Source organism: Paramisgurnus dabryanus, chromosome 13 (genome assembly GCF_030506205.2).
Source record: "Paramisgurnus dabryanus chromosome 13, PD_genome_1.1, whole genome shotgun sequence".
NCBI lineage: Eukaryota > Metazoa > Chordata > Actinopteri > Cypriniformes > Cobitidae > Paramisgurnus > Paramisgurnus dabryanus.
Genome location: NC_133349.1, coordinates 23414225 through 23436795, shown reverse-complemented (window position 1 = coordinate 23436795; position 22571 = coordinate 23414225). Strand labels below are relative to the sequence as shown.

The following is a 22571-nucleotide window of genomic DNA, read 5'->3' as shown; positions in this document are numbered from 1 at the left end:
ATGTCTCGATGACTAGAATTTTATGCGTGGCTTTCACGCACGAATGAAGCGGATAACCTCAAAATGTTTAAGCGGCAAACTATACTCGGCAGACGCGATTTTGATGCCTCAAACGCGGCTGGCGTGAACCCATGGTAAAGAGTACCTCAAAGTTACATATCGGCATCTCACAAGTACACATCTGTACTAAAATGGTACATATTAGGACTTTTTTAAAGGGTACAATCCCAGTGACAACTTTGTACCCTTTTTCTGAGAGTGCAAAATTAAATTTTTATGCAGCAACCTGCTAGTCCTTACCTTAATATCTACTTTCCCCCATTTTCTACACAGAGACTGAAAGCTGCTCTCGCCCACCATCCAGGGGGCATGTCCAATGGCAGCATGAACTCCATGGGTCACATGATGGAAATGATGTCATCACGGCAGGAGCACCCTCACCACATGCACCCTCACCAGCACATGCAGGGTCCACCCCACGGATACCCACACCATGCCCACCATCACCCCGGCCATGCACAGAGCGCCCATCATCACCAACAGAACCACGGGCACCACAACTCACACCAGCCCCACCTACACCCCGCACACGGACATCAGACCTCTCCGCACCCGAATATGCACTCCGCTGCCTCACAGGTACTGAATTGGGCGTTATTCGAGCTGAGTTGATTGCAGTCGATGGATGTATTGAATTGAGTTGGGTTGTGGTAAGCTAAGTGGAGTCATGTCATATTACATGAACCTGGGAATAAGTAAAACCCCCACTGATTTCTAAACGTCCGCCAAAAATGAAAATTATCCCCTTTAAGGGAAAGTAATGCACCTACTTAAGATTCTGCGCAGGTTTTGACCAGGGCATTTTGAAGCGTGTGACTGAATCCATATTTTTGTGATTCACAAATTCTGCTCCCAGTGTATTATTAAGGCAAAGAAGGGGCCCTGTATACATAGAAAACCGGCAAAGCCACCGCATTTTCCATCGGTTTCCAGAAACCCGTAATGATCTAAAGACGGCAAACGCTGCCAAGCATACGTCAAAGAAGCTTTTTGTGGGCCTGGTAGTGGCCCTGTTTCTCAGGGTGTCGCGGTGCATTCATTCGAGTGCATGTTTGCAGTGGAAAACTGGGCCCTGACACCTCTTTATGAGGGTGGGGCAGCCCGTAAATTGCACCGCAGTTTCTCACACCCAGACGTCCATCATAGAGCCGCTTGGCCACATGTACAGAGCGCATTTTGAAGAATACGCCCAGACGGGAAGTCTGTGCGTGGGGAGATGTCAGACAGGTGATCGGTCCGTGAATGCTGGAGAATCTGACTATGTTAACCCATTCGTTACAGTTATCTCCAGCTGCGCAGCAAATGCAGCCAACGCAGACCCTTCAGTCGCCACCTCCCAGCGGAGGTCGTCGCAGACGGGTCATGGACGAAGACCCCGACGAGCGCAGGCGAAAGTTCCTGGAGAGGAATCGAGCAGCTGCCACACGCTGCCGGCAAAAAAGGAAAGTGTGGGTGATGTCTCTGGAAAAAAAAGCAGAGGAGCTCACCCAAACTAACATGCAACTCCAGGTAAAACGCCCGACACTCAGCTGAAATCCTGTGTTTTTAGGCGTGCGATGCACTTCGCTTTGGAACGCCCGCTGAGATGTGTTTCACGCGGGGCTTCATATTTCATTCTCTATTAGTTTTCTCTAGACCACAGAAGCTCATAAACACCCTTCATTTGACAGCTGAAGCTACTGTAGATGGAGAGCATGCGTTACAGACTATGTGGAGGGTAGGGTCAATGGGTTATTGAGGTCTACCAGAGCATAGCCAGCAGGAGCTAAATATGTGGTTCGTAGACCAATGAAACCAAGAGCATCACTGAATATATCATCCTATCAGAAGTCTATATTTGGTGGATATGTACAATAAATAAAAAAAGACATGGCATTTATTGTATATTTTAGGTACATTTTATCAGCGTGTGTGTTTCTTGGGAATCAAAACCTTAACCTTTTGTGTTGCTAACATAATTCACTGCAAATAGAGCTTTCACGAACATCATTTGTCACTTTTACCCAAAGTGACCTGTCAAGCATTTATTACAGAGACAGTCACCCCTTAGCAATCTGAGGTTAAGTATGTTACTTAAGGACAGAGCGGTGGGTCGGCCTTTGTGAGGTTCGAACCCACAGTCTTTTAATTAACAGGCCAGATCTTCACCCGCTAGGCCACTCCACCCTTTGTTCCCATCATAACACATATTACATTTGTTTGTTTGAGAAGGTGGGAATGTATGCTCTTATACACAGTCATAATTCCACTCTTCAGGCTTGTTTTGCTTCTTAAACTTTTACCAAACAATCACAGACATGTGCGGATGCTTCTCCAAAAAAAAACATCATTAAAAATGTGCAATATTATACTGTATATTATTCTGACAGATCATTTAGTCAAATCCAAGAAGCTTTTTTATAAATGCTTGTGTTGGCCACACCTGTAAGTAAGTAATGGTAGTTAAATCACCGCCTGCTCATTATGACGTTGTTTAGTCTTTAATTCAGAGCATCTAACTGAAGATTTGAGGCTCACAATGCCTTTTTTTCTAACATGGCATAATTATGTTAAGTATTATATGGATATATGACAAAAACAAGCATGTGTGTATTTGTTTAGATTTGTTTGCACACAAGAAACTGAAATGCTAACTATTGTAAACAAGATTTCCCAAATATGGTTTAAATTCTAGTGTACCAAGGGCAGCCAAGGGAGGGACCCTGCATTATTTTACACAAAAGTTTATCTCAAAAACAAAAATCTAAACATCTCACATATCTTTGGAAAGCTGAAATTCTTGTAATTCAAATGATGTAAACCGTTTTAAGATACAATCAACACAGCTGGTACAATTTGTGTCCTTTTTAGGCATTTTTGAGCTTTTTTCAGGAATGCCAAGGGGTTAAACATAATCTTAAAACATAAAGGAATTACAAGTACACTATAAAGAATTGCTGTAATTATACAGCTGGTTCCCAGTAACTTACTGTAGAAGATAAAGACTGAAAATGTTTCATGTTCATTTAACTTTGAACAAACTGTTGCCAGTAAATAACATAAATGTCAAATCTACAGTAAGTTACTGGCAACCAGCTGGCAGTAACACTGTAATTTCTGCAGAAATCTTTTACAGTAATAAGGTACGAGAGGCTTTGTACTTATTCACGATACAGCACTTGCCTCAAGTACCTTATTGCTTTTATAAAACGGTTACAACACAATATTAAAGTAAAAAAATGTATTAGTGCAACTTTCATTAAAGGAACAGTATGTAGGATTGTGGCCAAAACTGGTATTGCAATCACAAAACGTGTGGCTAAAACTGGTACTGCAATCACACAGCTGGTGGCCAATATACCAAACGACAACATAAACATCAGTTGAGGGCTGCAACTCCACTGTTTACATGACAATATCCTGGCCGGACTGCTGTTGTCAGTGATATAAGTATTTGAAATTAAAATGATTTCTTAATGTCTAGTGACATTTCAGGGCCATTTAATGATTAATTGATATAAATTTCTTACATACTGTTCCTTTAAGTTAAATCATTAAAAGCATTCCTTCTGCTAGAAAAAATGTGTTTCAATGTGTAATATGCATGAAAGCTTAAATAAAAACAACAAACTGATACGTGTGGTTGCTAAGGGTGTTAATGGCGCAGTGATAAACAGAACCATTGGGTGAAGCGGTCATAGCCGTGTTTTATCGTAAATAAAGCACACCTATTGACCAATCAGAATCAAGGATTGAACTAACCGTTTTATAAAGGAAAATAAATCGATGCTTAAAGGGATAGTTCGGCCAAAAGTGATATTAAACCCATGATTTACTCACCCCCAAGCTGTCCAAGTAGCATATGTCCATCGTTTTTCAGACAAACACATTTTCGGATATTTCAGAAAATGTTTTAGATCTTTCAGTTGATTAAATGTAATGTTCCGTGGTCCACGACCTTCAAGTCCAAAAAAGTGCGTCCATCCTTCACAAAATAAATCCAAACGGCTCCAGGATGATAAACAAAGGTCTTCTGAGGGTAATCCGCGCGGTGTTGTAGAAATATCCATATTTAAAACTTTATTAACGTAAATAAATACCTTCCAGCAGCGCTGCCATCTTAGTCGCGTCCGCATTCAGGATGAGAGCTTACGCAGCCTACGGAGGCTACTCTGCTGCTGCTCTGTGCCCCCGCCCTCCAAATTTGTCATACGTCACTCAGAAAAGTGCGTACACTACGCTAATACTCTCTCCTGAATACTGAGGAGTCTAAGATGCCGGTGCTACCGGAAGGTATTTATTTACGTTAATAAAGTTTTAAATATGGATATTTCTACAACACCGCACGGATTACCCTCAGAAGACCTTTGTTTATCATCCTGGAGCCGTTTGGATTTATTTTGTGAAGGATGGACGGACTTTTTTTGGACTTTAAGGTCGTGGACCCCGTAACATTACATTTAATCAACTGAAAGATCTAATACACTTTCTAAAATATCCGGAAATGTGTTTGTCTGAAAAACGATGGACATATGCAGCTCGGACAGCTTGGGGGTGAGTAAATCATGGGTTTAATATCATTTTTGACCGAACTATCCCTTTAAGTGGTAAAGTATTGTGTTACTTAGCAGTGGGCTCATGGGCTCAGTCCACAGTCATTTTGGATAAAAGCGTCTGCCAAATGCGTACATGTAAATGTAAGTTTTTTACATTGCTACACACCAGTTAAAGGGATAGTTCACACATAAATGAAAAATGTGTCATTATTTACCCTCATGTCATTTGATCCCATAATGTCTTTTGTTGTTCTTCAGACCGCAAACGCGAACATTTTAAAGCCCCAATAAAATCAAAACTGACAATTCAAATTTTTTGATGTAATATTGCAGTGTTTATTATAAACAACTTATCAGTGTAAGTCATTATAAAAAAAATGAATGTGCCATCATTAGTGCTGTGAGTAAACACTTTAAAAAAATCTTCATTTGGGTTCATCTTGGGTGAATATATTTTTACGTGGACTATCCCTTTTAAAATGTTTAATCTCTTGTTGGCAGAACGAGGTCACGATGCTGAAGAATGAGGTTACGCAACTGAAACAGCTTTTATTGACACACAAGGACTGTCCCATCACAGCAATGCAGAAAGAGTCTCAAGGTTACCTCAGTGAGTACCAACACACACACAAACACACACACGGGTGACACCACATAATGGTGGATGTACTGCACATTGTTGTGTCTATTTTAGTATAAAGTAGATCTTCACTACAGTTACACCCATTGATATAGATACTTGTGACATTATGAAATGTATGGAGACTGCCACTCCCTGGTTTGATTTTGAGGGGAAAAACACAGTCACTAAAAAACCTGTTGCCTTGGCTGTGCTCATGGCGTAGGAAATAAAACGACTTGACTGTAAAAAAAAATCTAATTAAATATCACAGGCAATAATGTTAATGCAAGTTAATGCAGTTGTTTCATTTTTTTTCCATTTTATTTAACATAGAAGAAACATCAGAGATGAATTTGACACTTAAAACATAACTGAACTATGAAACTATGAAAGAGCAGATGGATGGATGGATGGATGGATGGATACACGTCTTCATCTCTCCTCTCATACCTCAGGTCCAGAAAGCAGTCCGGCGGGAAGCCCAACCCCTGCAACCCAGCAGCAAGTCATCCAGCACAATACCATCACCACCTCCAGCACGGCACCCAATCACCGCACAGACATTAACGCCATCCATTAGAGACTCAAACCCTTACCCAACGCACTCCCATGCCGGACATCCTGACTGCGGACTGTATGGACAGACCCACACCTCTGTGCCTCTATGGCAGCTTTCTCTTCTGTAAAATGTTTCTGTTTGCTTCATGTTACCATTTGAGTCAGCTAAGAAAAAGGGAAGTCTCACCCTGTTAGGAACACGGCTGATGGGTTGTTGTGGCAACGTGAGCTCTACATCTGTTCCTGGATTACAACTGGACTACTGCCTTTACAAGCGAACAGAACACAAATAGTAGTAGGAGCTGTGTTACGTGCTGTTTTTCCATTGCCAAAATGATGATGCTGTTTGTATCCCTTTTGTTTCTGTTGGGAGTTTATAATAATTGCTGTCACATTCCCCCTTTTATCCGATTCTAAAGTATAAATTAGGAAAGTCGTTCTCCATTTGGTTATGATCATGAATGTAAACCAAAGCAATATGAATCTCCGATGCGCATCTAAATCTGATTATGCTCAACTTATTAGCATTTTGGATCAGTTGAAAAGTAACAAATGTCTGTTATCCTACTAAACCATAACAGCATCGGCTCCTAATATGATACAGGTCATGTAAATGAAATGTTTATATCAAGCTGACACACAAGTTCATGTGTGCACATGTGCGAGATTTTGGGTTCCCCAGAGTGGTGAGATCGCAAGTAAAGTCATGTTTAAGGTCAAGACATCTCGCCTTTCCATTATCTTCTTCTTGAACCCTAGTCATTCAGGAGAATATTTTTACGTATGGTACAGAAAATGTCTGTTAAGTTTGATGTCTGATTTTTATACCAGATTAATGCCATGGAATTTTTTATTTTATTTTACCCGAGGTTATGGAAAACCTCTATGAGAGCCAAATGCATTGTTAAATGCAGCCTGAAATTAGCTTTAGTTTTGGCTCGGACTGTTGTTTGGATCTTCTTCTGGCTTTCTTACTCCAGGATAAATCCAAAAGCGAGGCTGATGCATGTCACAGGATTTATTTTCATACAGTATGTCCCGTTTTATATTAGTATTTGTACGTGCACCGAAAATCTTATGAGATGTGCTTCTTGACGTGGACCATTGGAAATTCTGCTGTAAAATTTTAGGAGCCCATGTATTGGAAATGTATGTTGTACTGGAGATACTGTTAATATACAGAGAGCAGCTTACTGTTAACATTCCAATGTTATATTTGTGCCCTTCGTGTAGCTTTAAGGGGTGTTTGTGGAAGGTCTTGTATACCTCATGAGTGTATGATTATGGACCAATGGGCCCGAAGCAGCTCGCTGTCGTTTTGAGATCTTGAGTCATGTTTGAATCCAGACTAAGGTTTTATTTCTTTAGTCTCCTAGCAGCTTTCTTGACCTTTGCAGCTTTGATCACTTTGGTTTTTCTCTCAGCTGAGAAAATGTAGCATTTTACTCTTTGTATGCAGGTGCTGATCTAGACTACGCTAGATGTCCCTGCTTTCCAAATGTCACTATGTGCCTGAACTTTTCTGTCTTATCTACTTGCATAGGAAAGATTGCCATTCATTATTAATACCCTGCATTTATTATTAATTCAGGTTGAACTGTTAGGCCTTGTTTAGATTTATGTGCGCGTCTTAAATTTCCACGTTTTAAAAGGAAGACACACTTTGAGCTTTTTGTTTTGCTTTGTTTTTTGTTTTTTATAGGGGTTTTTTTTGCTTTTTGTTTAGATTTTTTTTTCCTTTTTTGTTTATTTATATATATTTTTTTATGTTTGTTTATATATATATATTTATGTTTGTTTGTTTTTTGCTTTAGTACTTTTTTGTTTTTTTTGTTTAGTTATTACCGAGCCTTTATGGTGATATTGGTGTAAAAAAATCTAAAGTTTAGTTTCATGTGCTCACGTGAAACTTTCATGTGCCCACGCGAAACCTTCATGTGCAGAATTTTTTGTAAGTTTACTTTCACGTGCTCATGTAAAACTTTCGTGTGCGCACGTGAAACTATCGCACTCTTGAAACTATCACGTGCGCACGTGAAAGAGAAAAGTTCTACGTGCGCACGCGAAAGCAAAGGTTTTATGTGCGCACGCAAAACTAAACGCTGCAATTTCACGTGAGCATGCGATAGTTTCACGTGAGCACGCGATAGTTTCACGTGAGCATGCGATAGTTTCACGTGAGCACGCAAAAGTTTCAAGTGAGCACGCGATAGTTTCACGTGAGCACACGATAGTTTCACGCGATAGTTTCACGTGAGCACGCGATAGTTTCACGTGAGCACGCCGAAAGTTTCAAGTGAGCACGCGATAGTTTCACGTGAGCACGCGATAGTTTCACGTGAGCACGCGATAGTTTCACGTGAGCACGCGATAGTTTCACGTGAGCACGCCGAAAGTTTCACGTGAGCACGCCGAAAGTTTCACGTGAGCACGCGAAAGTTTCACGTGAGCACGCCGAAAGTTTCACGTGAGCACGTGAAAGTTTCACGTGAGCACGCGAAAGTTTCACGTGAGCACGCGAAACTAAACGCAGTAGTTGCAAAAGTTTCACGTGAGCACGCGATAGTATCACGTGAGCACGCGATAGTTTCACGTGAGCATGCGAAAGTTTCATGTGAGCACACAAAACTAAACGCGGTAGTTGCAAAAGTTTCACGTGAGCACGCAAAACTAAACTTTATTTAATTTTTGCTTCATGTCCCCTTAGGGGCTTCGTAAGTTTTGTTTTTTGTATATATATGTTTTTTTTGTTGAAGGTGTAGCGGAGGATTTTCTCAAATTTTAGAAAAGAACCGACTTCTCCACTTTTTAAAAAAATGCAATTTGGCAACACTCATGATTGAAAACTAGGAGGACCAATAGTCTTGATGATCCACCCGGAAAAAGAAAATCCTCCGCAATACCTTTAAGTTTTTTGGGGACGTTTTTTTTTTCTTTTTTTAGTTTGTTTGTTTGTTTGTTTGTTTGTTTTTGTTTTGTTTTTTGTATTTATATGTTTTTTTGTTTATTTTTTTTTGTTGCTTTTTTGCTTTAGTTTTTTTTTGTTCGTTTGTTTATTTTTGTTTTGCTTTTTTGCTTAGTTTTTTGTTTCTTGAACCAAGGAGGCCTGACATAAAAATTTGCATTTCTTATTGATCCACATGCAAGCTAGATACAGTATGCCTTGTGGAGTGACTTACCAAATGTTTAGCCTACGCTGAAAAGGCCTTTCTTCCAGCAGCTAAGCTCCGTTTCATGTTTTTCACAGTTTGTAGGGGATTTTTGCTCCCTGTTACACGGAAAATAAGGATTCCCTTCGCCTTTCCTCGCAGCACTGTGTTTGGAACATGAGCCTCCGCGATGAGAGGTGGAAATCTTGTAGCCGTCTATGCACTTTGACCTCTGTGCACAGAGGATTGAATAGCCATATAGAAGACTCAGCGATATGCAGTTCCCATACCAGCGAGAGCCAGACACTGTCATTCAATGGAGTACAGAGTGGGTCACATATGTGACATAAAGCCTAGACTGTAGCTTGATGGTTTGGGTTAGGCAGCATTCAGTAACCTGCTTCTATAGCTTTAAGAATTAACCTATCAAACAGTGTGTTTTTTGGACCTTTTAGTTAGTTGGTTCTCGATATTCTCTCCAAGCAAATCAACTTAATTTTCTTTTTGTGCATGTAGCTTTGTATGTCCTGTAGGTTTTTTTTCTGAGATCTGTGTATGTATGCATTTTCACACCCACTGGCGTAGACATCTCAGACCTCACACTTAACATGTTTTGCAGTGTTATTATGATGTAATGATGGTGGTAGGAGTTTGCTAAAACAGCAGTTTTTAACTGCTAATTTCAATAACTGAGGATTCAAGCAATTCTTTAGCAGCAAACTAAATTCGCATTATATTTTATCTCCTGCGTCTTTTCATTTCAATGCAAGGTGCGCATCTATACGCAGGTCATCTCTCACCCACATTCACACACACAGAAACACCCTCAACTGGAATTTTTTTATTTTTCTCAATAACAGAGATTGATCTCAACATGTTAATTTGGCACCAGTCTTTGTTAGGGTGGGAAGAGGATCATGTCTTTTATAATAGGATTCTTAGAAGATGGAGGGAGATGTTTTGTTTGTGTGTGTGTGTGTGTATGTGTGAGCATATGTGTGCTTTTGTGTGTGTGTAGGATTTTATTTTATTTTTTTAGGTGGAGGACAATGAATACACAATAATAAACTTTAAATGTATCATTGCAACAAAACTATAAATATTGTATAAAGTCTCATTAATTTTTGTAATCTTGTTACTGTATTGCAACCACCTTTCTTTTTGAAAGGAGTACATGTTTGGTACTTGTTTGTAAATAATGTTTGCATAGCACTTGTCGTCTTTAAATTTTCTTGTAAATTCCGAGCTGAAACATTGCATTGTTTGTTACACGTAATGAATTCACACATGCTTGCATAACTTTGTATATTTTCTATGTTTATTAATGCCTTGAATAGTTTTTGTTTATGCAAATGTACAGATGTGAGATCACAACAGCTATATTACAATATGAAAATAAAGCACTTGTTCTGTAACAAAGTCTTTTCAATGAGATATTTTTTCATTCTTTAAAAATACAAATAGTAATTTTTTCCCGGGATAACAAACCAGGTATAAAATTAAAAAATGTATTATTTGATTTTTGAGTGTTTTACATATAATCATTAGCATTCTCATTTATTAATATTATTAGTAGTGTTGTAGTAACTTTTTGTCAGATTTATTAAAAGTGTGCATGGTATGTTAGTACATGGATTGCATAATCAATTGCCTTCTTGTTTAATGTACCAGAGACCTCTGCTGGACAGATTTGGTCATAGTTTGCAAAATAATGCTAATATGTTGATTATCTGCCATAAGATTTGTACCTAACATGATTTAACATACATTAACTATTATAAATAGTCTACATGTCCACAAAATATCTGTCTGTACATATTAAACACTACTGTTTAAAAGTCTAGAGGCAATTGACTGAATTTTTTTATGATGTTAAAAGCCTTTTGGTCTGACCCTTACAAAAATTAACCATGTTTTTTTGTGGTAAAAGTGAAGTAACCATGGATTTTTGGATAACATTGGTTGTCAAAACTATGGTTTGTGGTAACCATGTTTTACAGTAACCATGGTTTTTTGGTTTTGACTGTAGTAAAACCATGGTTAATTTTCGTATGGGGAAGGTGTATGCCTGAATGCTTTCATTACAAAATCAAATAATAAAATGTTTTTTTATATATAAAATAAACTCATCTTAAAAGAGAAAGCCTGTATAAGAGCCCATCTAGGAGCTCCAAGTGTGCCTAGATCAAAGTATAACTATTTGCATGTATTTTTTGTTACAACATATCCGTACTTAAATGTGCTTTTATCATTTTAATTAGTTTTTTATTATTCTAAAATGTGGAAAAAATAATAAATAAAAATTATTAAATGACTGTAGACTTTTAAATGGTAATGTTTTTTTTTAATTATAGATGATAACTTATTCATTATTGACCTGATAAGATATAGAGTATTATAACATATGGTCAGATTGGAATAACTGAATTAAAGTGTTAATACACTTCACCTACAGTAAAAGTTTGTCAAGCATTAGATAGTAATATGGATCATGCAAAATATACCCTACAAATAAAGTGTTTAAATTACGTAAAGAATAATTGGTAACACTTCAAAGAACAACTCCACCGTGTTCTCAGGGTAAGACATTTTTGAACATTGTAAAAACGAGATGATTACTTACTAATCTAAATGTATAATAAATCACACATGGATGTTGGATTTGGCTGTTTTGCCCACATTGACACAACTATTTGAATAGTATATGGAACAGATAATTATATCAAATGTTTTTAAACACACTATGGAAGACCTTAACCTATAGGCCCTGTATAAATACTGTAAATCTCTACGAAACACAAGTGCGCAATATATAAAATTTTTAGATATCATTCAAAGGATTAAATAAAGGACCTATAATATAAAATAAAGGTTGTGTGTTCAGGAAACATACTGCATATACCTTAAGTTATAAATTATAATGCACAAGTTGCTTTGGATAAAAGCGTCTGCTGTAAATCGCCAAATATTTAGGAAGCCTTTTGTCTCCCCCTGCATGACACGAAGTGAAAATGCTGCCAACAAAGTATACACAGCAGTTTCATTTATTTTTCATTCATGTGGGTGCAGGTCATACTAGTCTTATTGTATCTGTGTGTCCTTTCCTAAATACCGTTTTATTTTACAGACTGTAGTCCTGCCACTTCATGAATCAGATTGCAAAAGCTTTACTGAATGTTTAAGGAAAAGTTACAGTAATCCAAACCGTAATAGTTTGCATGCAGTGCTGATATGACCTCTGTCAAACCATTGAGCATTTGAAAATAATTTGGCTTAAAGGGGACATTTCACAAGACTTTAACATGTCAAATAAAACTTTGGTGTCCCCAGATTACATATATGAAATTTTTGCTCAAAATACCATATAGATAATTTATTATAGCATGTTAAAATTGTCACCTTGTAGGTTTTGGGGTGTGTCCTTTTAAATGCAAATGAGTTGATCTCTGCACTATATGGCAGTACAGTGGTTGGATAGTGTAGATTAAAGGACAGTATTATTATAAGAAGATCCCCTTCTGACATCACAAGAGGAGCCAAATTTCAATGATCTATTTTTTCACATGCTTGCAGAGAATGGTTTACCAAAACTAAGTTTCTGGGTTTGTCTTTTACACATTTTCCAGGATGATAAAAGCACTGGGGACCCAATTGTAACAGTTACGAAAAAAGTCATATTTTCATGATTTAATATATGAATAGGATTGATGAAAATATTGATATAGGTCAAATAGGAAAAGACAACAAGACTCAAGTCGAACATAAAATCAAATCATACTTTAATCAAAACCAGATGATACACAATAAAAACACAATCCTTGCTCTTAAACACACAGTAATCCGTATTAAAAAGAACCAGCTCTTTGCTTCACAATAGCATACACGTATTGCATTAAAACATGTTACATAACTAAACCTAGATTTATTCAGTGATCACTTTAAATCCTATTTGATCTTATTGCAACAAAGTTATAAAGATCTATCAGTAGAGAGAAATCTATCAATCATGGTGAACGCTCTCTCTGGTTGGTCATAAGGCAAAATGTGCCCGCCTCCTCTGACAATTACCTGATAGAGAGAGAAAACCGAGCATATTATACACATTAATACATAAAATAAATACTTCAATTCACTCTGTCAAACAGGTACAGCACAGCATATCTCAAAATGGCCCACAGCTATGTAACAGATTATCTGTAAACCCTCACCTGGAAGAACTCATTGACTTGTCGTACATAACCTGCCACTTCAGTATCACTAGGTTGGACCTTCCAAGGAAAGCGTTCGGTTTTTTTATACTCGTCCACTCCAGACCAGTTGACAGTGGGGAGGAAGCGCTCGGTCAATGGAGCTGCAACAATGACATCAAGCTGTCCGCTGTAGATCAACACCTATAAGCACACGATCAATAAATTCATATGAGAGCTAATCTTCATATACAGACTTAATGAACATTTCCCATGTTGCTACCGTTTTTAAAATCAATGCCACAGATTCAAACAAGAAAAGTAAAAAGCTTTTCTCACTCTATAGTTGTCCATGAGAACACCCAACCACGGCTTGATAGATTTCATGACATCCTGAAGCAGGTGCTTCTCAACCTCAGAGCCATCATTAAATGTAAGATTCCCAACATGGATGGAACGTCGAACCTCTGGAAGAGTCACGAATTCTGAAAAATACTCCTGATCTGCAGGTTCCTGTTTAGGGAAATGAACAGAATGAGATGTGAATGATCCATTCGGATCAAGACTACACAACTCAAACGAGTGCGCTGTTTTAGTACCTGACATTGCAGATAGTTGAAGTAGTTTGTGCAACCAGTGACATTTTGGTAGAATGAAGGATAAGAAGAAATGTCACCATTTAACAAGCTGTCAAACACCTGAGGAGAAAGAGATTATATTTTACATTTTAATGTATTGATATTTTACAAAGTAAACACATTATATTAAAATTTCTATATGTTAGGTGTCTTCATGCTCACCTCAAATGCCTCCACCCATTTCTTTTCCTGGATGAGTTTTACTCCCAGATCTGTCTGCATCTTTACATACTCCCTCTGAAGTTCATCCACGAGTCCCGTCTGATAGAGGAAATCTGCATAGCCTCCCAGCATCTGAGAAGGACAGGTTGAATTTTTTAATGTCACACAATAACACCTCTGTAAATCATTATAGTGCTTTAAAGCAATTTTACCAGCTCAGGGTCACAGAGACCGTCTCCAATAGCCACTCCTTTAAAGTTAATCTTCACTTTGGCCGAGGGATTGTTCTTGTGGATGTAGTAACCGATTGCTGGAACATACTTTCCTGCATAAGACTATGGGAATAAAGTTTGAAATAGTTGCAATGTAAATATAGTTAAGAGCCCCATGTTTTGAGATATTTATTCAAACAATTTAAAGGTCCACTGTGTACATTTTAGCGACATCTAGTGGTGAGATTGTGAATTGGAACCAGCGGCTCAATCCACAGCTCAACCTCCGGTTGTGGCTAGAAGGGATACAGCTACAGCCAAAATATCGCCATATGAGTGCTGTTTTCCTCCTTATCCTACCCCCAACCCTAAACCCAACATTTCATAGGCCGTAGCTGTATACCATCTAGCCAGAACCGTTGTTTTTCATTTTAATCCTATTACCAAACCTAACATCATGCAAGATTTTGCCGTAGCTGTATGCCCTTCAGCAAGAACCCATCTCCCTTTTGAAACGCATAGAGAAGCTACGGTAGCCACCACAGGACAAACACGTCATCATCTGAGACACGCTCTTTAGAGCAGTTTGTCTGTTTAGGGCTACTGTAGAAACATGACGTCAACTTCCATGTAAGGGGACCATGTAAAAGTTACACAATGCACCTTTAATCAAAAAATGAAATGAAATTAATTAAAGTTTAAAAGGGATGCATTTACTTACCTCGCCTGTGGCATAGAAAGGATTCGACTGAAATTCACTAAATATTTGAAAGAACTGAGTCAGGGCGCTGCAGAGAAAACATAAAGGTCATTATTCATTTGAAACTTACATGGATAAAGAGAAAAATCCTGATTTGGTTAACAGTACAGTAAAGATTTTACCTGTACAAATCTCTGCCCACATCATCCTGGTTTTGGGCAAATCCTCGATCATCCTCAGTGAAGCTCCACCCTGTGCCAACCTTAAATATAAATAAACCACAGATATCAGATTAAAATATTTCATTCAAATAAAGCCTAGGTCATACAAACAGTTGTGATATTTTTGCAAACTGGATAAACTGAATTTACCGGGTTATCAATGTACAGAACTGAATATCGTGATGTCCAGGGAAAATCTCTATAGCCCACTGCAGAAAGGCAGACAATGAATCATTGCAATTTTATTTAATTCAACTTAATAGTCATTTAAACTAAAATTATTCACAAAGATATATCAGCACATTTAAAGTTTACTTCAAGGTGCTCTAGGCAGATCAACTAGCTTTCTATTAAAGGGATACTTTACCCAAAAATAAAAAAAACCTGTATTCATTTCTTTGTTCTTCTGAAAGATATTTTGAGCAATGTTTGTAACCAAACCATTTTTGAGCACTATTGACTTCCACAGTAGTATTTTTGTCCTACTATGGATGTCAATGGGGCTTCTGTTTCCTCTTTATAATTTTAAATATTTTCCTTTGTGTCCAGCAGAACAAATACATTTATACAGGTCTGTAACAACATAAGGGTGAGTAAATGATGACAGAATTTTCATTGTGTCCCTTTAAGCAATAAAAGTCAAATGGTGAACTTTATAGAGGAAGTAAATCTCTCATCACGAGACATAATGACTACTGAATGAAAATAAAACTAACGCATTGATCATTACATAGGCACAAAATGGTTAACACATTAACAGATGTCCCATCAACATTCGCATACCATGATTAAAATGTTCATGATGAGACAGAAAGAACAAGCAATTAATGTTAAAGAACAACACACTACAAAAAAATGACTCTCTTAATATCTTAAAATTCTTAACTTAAGATGTATTTTCTTGATGAGCAAAATGACCTAGGAAAATGAGTCTAGTTTTTAGACAAAAAATATTAACTTTAAGTAAATTAGTGCTAAAACAAGTAAAAATATCTGCCAATGGGATAAGAAAAAAATATCTTGAAATAAGTACTTTTTTCTTAAACACTTAATTCAAGAAAAAATGTTCTTACTGCATTAGCAGATTATTATTATTATTATTTTTGCTTGTTTTAAGCACAAATTCAGTTACATTTTATATTTTTTGTCTAAAACTAGCCTTATTTTTCTAGGTCATTTTGCTCATCAAGAAAATACATCCTAATTAAAGAATTTTTAGATATTTTTTTCTGCAAACAAGACAAAAATACGAAGTACAAAGTCAGTGCATATAGACATTTGTACTCACATGTGAGGTTCTTATGCACAAAATATGGCCCATGCTCCACAAACAAGCCAAACATAGAGGTGCCACCCGGTCCTCCCTGCAGCCACAGCAACACTGGAGTGGTCTCTGGTTTCTCCTGAACACACACACAAAAAAAAAACATTGAACACCAATAAACAAGAGCAGACAACAGCACTTTTAAATAGGCTTATAAGTTTCAAGAGAGACCCTTGTTTTAAACCTGAACGCAGTAAAATATGTGATTTGTTATTGACACAGCAGTTCCAGTCAGCAGATGTGTCTTATCTTTAGTGCTATGGTAAATACCATTTCAAATAGCATGTAATGTTTAGCTCAGATTTTTACCTGTGCAGGGAAGAACCAGAAGAAAAGATTACTGTTGTAGGTCTTGTTCACAGTAAGATATCCAGAGAAACTTTTGACATTGGCACCGGGGAGGGCATCCACCAAACTCAGTTTTCTGGCTGTGCACATTCAGATCAGATCAAACAGATGTATTGGCATGAAATTTAGAAGCAAAGTGTGAATTATTTTTTTAGGATACAAGTGGTCATCTGATATGAGTTTTCATAGTGCTGATATGTAAGAAGGTGGCTAGATTTAAAGTAACAGGTTCAACTCACATAAAAATTCTGTAGTACAATAAAGGTAAAAAAAAAAAACAGTATGAAGTAACAGTATTTTACTAGTTTAATATTTAGTATAATTGTAGTATATGCTTATTTTTATGTCAAATCATAAAGCAAAACATAATCAAAGAACAAGCCTGTTGATAGATTTTGAAACTTCCCTACTGAAAAGACCAGCTAAAACCAGCATAAGCTGGCTGGCTGGTTTTATCTGGTCCTCGGCCGGGTTTTGGCTGGTTAAGCTGAAGCAGCAGGCTGGTTTTAGAGGGGTTTTGGACACTTTATAAATGGTAAGGCTGGAAGACCAGCTGACCCACCACGTTGACCAGACTTTGCCAGGTTGTGAAGACTAGCTTAAACCAGCTACTTCCATGTTGAACCAGCTAAGACCAGCCAACCAGCTTAGCCAAGCTTCTTTTCAGTAGGGTTTGTAAGTCAAAAATACAACATATATCTAAATATTTATAACAGACACCTTCTTCTATCCTGCCTCCCTCCAGATAGGGGGTAAGCAAGAGTGGTTTCCCCGGGTCAGGTCCATCATGTGACCCGCTGACACGGTGTGATCTCCGGCAGAAGAACGAGGAACAACCGCGGGAGCGGACTGAGTCCAGCACAGCCAAGAGACAAAAAAGCAGGAGAGTTTCTTTCAGCATCATACAGCTGTAACTGTAGACAGCAAGGAAATATGACACGGAGATCAACGATCAGGCATGATATTAAAAGTTTCGAGTTACTGTCTGCTTTGCACCTTATTGGATTATAACACATGGCTGGTATTTATGGTTGTTAGTCTATCTGGATCATAGAAAAGAGAAAACATCCTGCATAAAATAGTACTTTCAATTTGCTAAAAAATAAAAGTTGTTCTCCTGATCAATAGTCATCATGTACTTACCTCAAAGATGTCAGTTAAAATTTCAGACCGGTCACATCGGTATGTAAGACTAAAAAGTAACGACCGAATTGTTTATATCATCATGTATATGTGCTGAAGTCACATGACTGTGTAGGCTCTCAGTCATGTGATCACAGTGCCGTACAATTTCAATAAAAGACATCGCCCCCTAGCGGCGGATTTAAAACGAACCCGTATACAGTAGATTCACCATATGTGAAACAGTATCCTATTATACATTTGTGACAGTACGCTAATATGCTTAACAAGTTGTTTATAACAACACTATGTTGAACAGTATAAATAATTACATTACTTTACATAACACACAATAAACACTCCAACTGCTGTAATATCTATGCAGTATAAATATGGTTGTTGTAATTGTTGTAAAATAACAAAACTGATTTATTTTGTAGAGTAATTTTAGTAATATGTGAGATCATGTTCTTTCAGTTTAAAGGGGACATTTCACAAGACTTTTTTAAGATGTAAAATACATTTTTGGTGTCCCCAGTGTACATATGTGAAGTTCTAGCTCAAACTATCCCACAGATAACACTTTAAAATTGCCAATTAGTAGGTGTTAGCAAAATGTGCTGTTTTGGGTGTGTCCTTTAAAAAGCAAATGATCTCTGCACTAAATGGCAGTGCCGTGGTTGGATAGTGCAGATTAAGGGGCAGTATTATCCCCTTCTGACATCGCAAGGGGAGTCAAATTTCAATTACCTATTTTTCACATGCTTGCAGAGAATTGTTTACCAAAAATAAAATTTTTGTCATAAACATTACCCTATTTTAACTTATAGGCCTATTAACAGTGTAAGTTTATAAAAAGTTCATTTTTTCACTGTTTTCAGTTTTGTCACGTTTTTTTTTTTGTATTTTAAACAACTGCATGTTTATGCGTTATGTTTATTTGTTATATTTATTAGCTATATTTTAAAATATTACATTGATTTCATCTGTTTATTAAAACAAAATGTAGTAACGGTCAACAAGAATAATATGTGTATAAATATACGTTCATGAGGTTCAGTGTCAGTGTTTCCATGGATGGGCAGTGTTTCTGATACATGTATTTCAAATACAAAATAGTATTTTGTAATTTGTATTTGATAGGGTTGATGAAAATGCGTTTGTATTTTGTATTAAAATACTTTAGTGTTTTAAAATACTGTAAAATATTTTGTAAGAAGTCTACATGATGACATCATAGAAATGTAGCCTCTGATTGGTGCCTACTGAGAAGATTGACCAGCCCCAGACCAGAAAATTGGTTGATTGCTACTTTCAGATTAAATGGCTACATTTAATTTTTGAAATTACAAAATGTTTGTTTTCAACTGCTAAATGGGTGTCTAATGATTTGATTACATAAATAAGCTGAGTATTCCCCTAGTTGAAGTGGCTGTTTAGATCATGATTTTTTGTTTTGCATACCATTGCATGAATGACCGCCTGACACACAATATATTATTATATTTATGAAAACAATCAAACGATTAATTAGTTAGAAACTGGTTAAATACAGGTGCCATCAGTTAATGCAAGTAGGCCCTTCCTTACAGGTTGCATATGTCAGATTTTTGTCAATGTAATTGAGAAGCAATAGATCGAATAGTCCAGCTGATGGAAGGTTTGTGAATAATTTTTTTGTTTCCTTGTAAAAGTATTTTTGGTATTTTCAAAATAGAAAAATACATTTGATACATGTTGTGAATTCTGTATTTTGTAGTTTATGTTCAAAGTAATGTATCTGTTTTTTTATTTTTAAAATACATTTTGAAGCCCAACCCTGAGTGTTTCAGGTGACTCCAGTCAGTCTCACATTATGGGAAATCAGTGAGTCAGTGAGTCTACATCTAATGTACACTCAAACTAGTGCAAACCGGTGCAAACTCATTGTGTGTGGAAAAAAGAGTAAACAAATGTATGAATGAAGTTCTATCAGGTTATGGACACCTTTACAAAATGTCCGACACTCAAAATAGTGCACTATATGAGATAGGGAGCAATATTGGACATAGCTACAAGATGTGCAGAAAGTCTCGTTGTATCATGGGAAATCTGTGAGTCAGTAGTTGTACACTCAAAATCACTTTACCGCAGATAAAAAAAGATTGAACAAATTTATCAATGAAGTAAGGTTCTGGACACCACTACAAAATGGCCAACACCCAAAATAAATAGTGCACTACTGTAGAAGAGAGGGAGCGATATGCAGGCACACTACATTGGAAGGGCTGCGGCGGGCGTCATATTGTGTCAAGATGTGGGAAATCATTTGATGCAAACTTCACAGTGAAAGCATTTTCATGAACCAATTTGTTGAGTGCACATCAGTTGTACAGTTGGTATTGTGGTGGATCATGGGATTGAATAAGTCAGACACCACCAGTGTTGGGTGTAACTAGTTACAAAGTAACTAGTTACTGTAATAATATTACTTTTTTCAGTAACTAGTAGTGTAAGGCATTACCCGTCTGAAAATGGTAATATTATTACAGTTTTCCCGACCTAGTTACTTTAGTTACATTCGCCAGTAGCACCTTCATCACACAAGGCACAAAACACAGAGAACAAAAGGGAAGGGGAGGAGGGCGTGAATGAAACAGTGATTGGTCTAAGTTTGGCACGAGGTATCATTTACCATCACCGATTGGTCGACACCCGGCAGCCAGCAGCACAGAGCGGCAGCGGCACACTCAAAGACAGATCGGGAAAATGGAAGCGTCAACAACGGCAAGCTCTTTTTCAGAGGAAGGTTCCCAGCAACAGAAAGCTACTTTCGACGGGTGGAGATTCAGTCATATTTTATTATGTTCAACGGAAGGAAAATAACTTGACGGTGAAGTGCACACTCTTTAATGTTTCTCCGAACGCTGTGCCCTGCGTCCGGTAGCGGGTAAGGAAGCCAGCATTTTCTTGGCCGTGGCTTGCCCAAATAAACATTCTTGTCCAGAAAAAAAATGTAACTAGTAATATAACTAGTAATATAACTTGTTACTTTCTCCAGGGAGTAATAAAGTAAAGTAAGGCATTACTATTTTTGAGAGTAATATGTAATACGTAATATATTACTTTTTTGAGTAACTAGCCCCAACACTGGACACCACTAAAAACGTCTGTCTTCTCAAACAGTGTACTATAAGGAGGCTTTATCAGACAGAGCCCATCTTAAACCAACTACCAATCCAGATGTTTGTTTGTTTATTAATTCATTCATTAATTTCTCTATCAGGAATCTATTTCAGGGAACTACTTTTAAACAAGGTCGCAGCTACCAAAAGTACTTCGTAACTTTAAACTTAATATTTTTAAACACTTACACAGTGGAATTTACAGATTGACAGGCGGGACGTTATATAACAGTCAGGTAGACAGGAGGAACGTGGGCGCGCGTCCCTTCCACTTTAAGAAGGCGGTTACGCGCCTGCACACACACACTGCACGTTTATTACGAGTCTAGAAGTGGCACATGGACGCGATACAGTGAAATCTGTCCTGAAATATGGCGAACCCTCCCGTCACTGACAGCACACGGAACAGCCGAGAAGTTTTTTCGCATTTTGCATTTCATTACGGCGAAGAATAGATAGTTGCCATATTTTTTGAGGTTGTATATCAACTATAGTTTCACCATACGCTTCTTCGGTTTCCACACGCGCAACTGTAAATGCGGCTGCGCTGGCGACTCCCGTCTGATCGGACACTGACAGCTGGATATTATCAGCTCTTCATGAGCTAAACACAGCGCTTCAGTTCACACAGACTGAGATGGAAAAGCTGTCAACCCATTACAGACAGCAGTAAGCGAGTATATTCAGTGATTTAGAGGCGATGGCAGCGTCCAGTAACTCAAGTCTGTCGGGTTCCTCCGTTTCCTCAGGTAAGTGATCATTTATATGGAAATGTGAATGCATTTGTAATTGTAGTACGTGAATGAAAATAAGTGGCAGTTTCATTTCTGTGGTTTGTGTTCAGACATGATTTAAAATGGTGAAGAGGTGTGTCACACCTTCATCCCGAATTAACTAGATTGAATGCCTAACCGATGCAGGAAAGCATTCATTGTGCTAATGCATGATGCCAGAACATTGCCACATCCATCTTATGATATATTATAACAGTTTGTAATGAGAAGACACCTGGGTCTTTAGTCTGATCACCATAACTCACTGCTAGCTACATTATGTTGCGAGGAAGTCTTTCAAAGAGGTCATGGACATTGCCAAACTGTCACACTAAGTAATGAACCCTCATTTTTATTATTAAGTGAGATTTTTTGGGTGCAAGATGTTTTGTATTTGTAGGAAGGAAAAGAATGTTTGCATGTGTGCTGTTATTTTGGGTGGGTGGGGCAACTGTTACACTTTTTTTGCTTTCACTTCACATGCACCTCTTCATGAAATTTGTCGTCTGTGATCCCAAATATCTCAAAACAACGATAAGCCTCTCCTAAAATGTGAAATATTACAAACGGGAATGTTTGTGTCATAGCCGTGGGAAGCAAAAACTGGTTTGGACACATCCAGATCTGGTTTGGATTCATTTCCCAGACATTGTCTTAAAGGATCTACTACAGTAGGTTACAACAGCCATGTATCATTTTTTTTTTGTATTTAAATGAGTCATCAAAGGTTTACAACGGCTTGGGATGTGGATTTCTTACCTTCAAAGCTGCGACTCTCTTAGTTTTATTCACTTGA

At 37.6% G+C, this 22571-nt stretch overlaps 3 protein-coding genes across 3 annotated transcripts in view; 2 read left to right on the top strand and 1 right to left on the bottom strand.

The window, feature by feature from the left end:
• The window catches only part of creb5b (cAMP responsive element binding protein 5b), a 78209-nt gene extending 70843 nt beyond the window's left edge, over positions 1-7366 (top strand). The window contains exons 8-11 of the mRNA XM_065246151.2: positions 334-639; positions 1342-1569; positions 5097-5205; positions 5673-7366. Of these exons, the coding sequence (XP_065102223.2) occupies positions 334-639; positions 1342-1569; positions 5097-5205; positions 5673-5797 (768 nt within the window). The 3' untranslated portion in view covers positions 5798-7366. The remainder of the gene's footprint in view (positions 1-333; positions 640-1341; positions 1570-5096; positions 5206-5672) is intronic.
• Positions 7367-12686: 5320 nt separating this feature from the next.
• cpvl (carboxypeptidase vitellogenic like) lies at positions 12687-18015 on the bottom strand. Its single transcript, XM_065246030.2, has 13 exons — positions 17860-18015; positions 17437-17630; positions 16678-16796; positions 16333-16447; positions 15195-15253; positions 15006-15085; positions 14845-14911; positions 14124-14246; positions 13912-14043; positions 13711-13809; positions 13451-13624; positions 13133-13315; positions 12687-12992 (listed from the first exon to the last, which is right to left on the bottom strand). The coding sequence occupies exons 2-13, from the start codon at positions 17618-17620 to the stop codon at positions 12894-12896; spliced, it is 1434 nt and encodes a 477-aa protein (XP_065102102.2). The 5' UTR covers positions 17621-17630; positions 17860-18015; the 3' UTR covers positions 12687-12893.
• Positions 18016-21320: 3305 nt separating this feature from the next.
• The window catches only part of chn2 (chimerin 2), a 41291-nt gene continuing 40040 nt past the window's right edge, over positions 21321-22571 (top strand). The window contains exon 1 of the mRNA XM_065246028.2: positions 21321-21751. Coding sequence (XP_065102100.1) covers positions 21703-21751 — 49 coding nt within the window. The 5' untranslated portion in view covers positions 21321-21702. The remainder of the gene's footprint in view (positions 21752-22571) is intronic.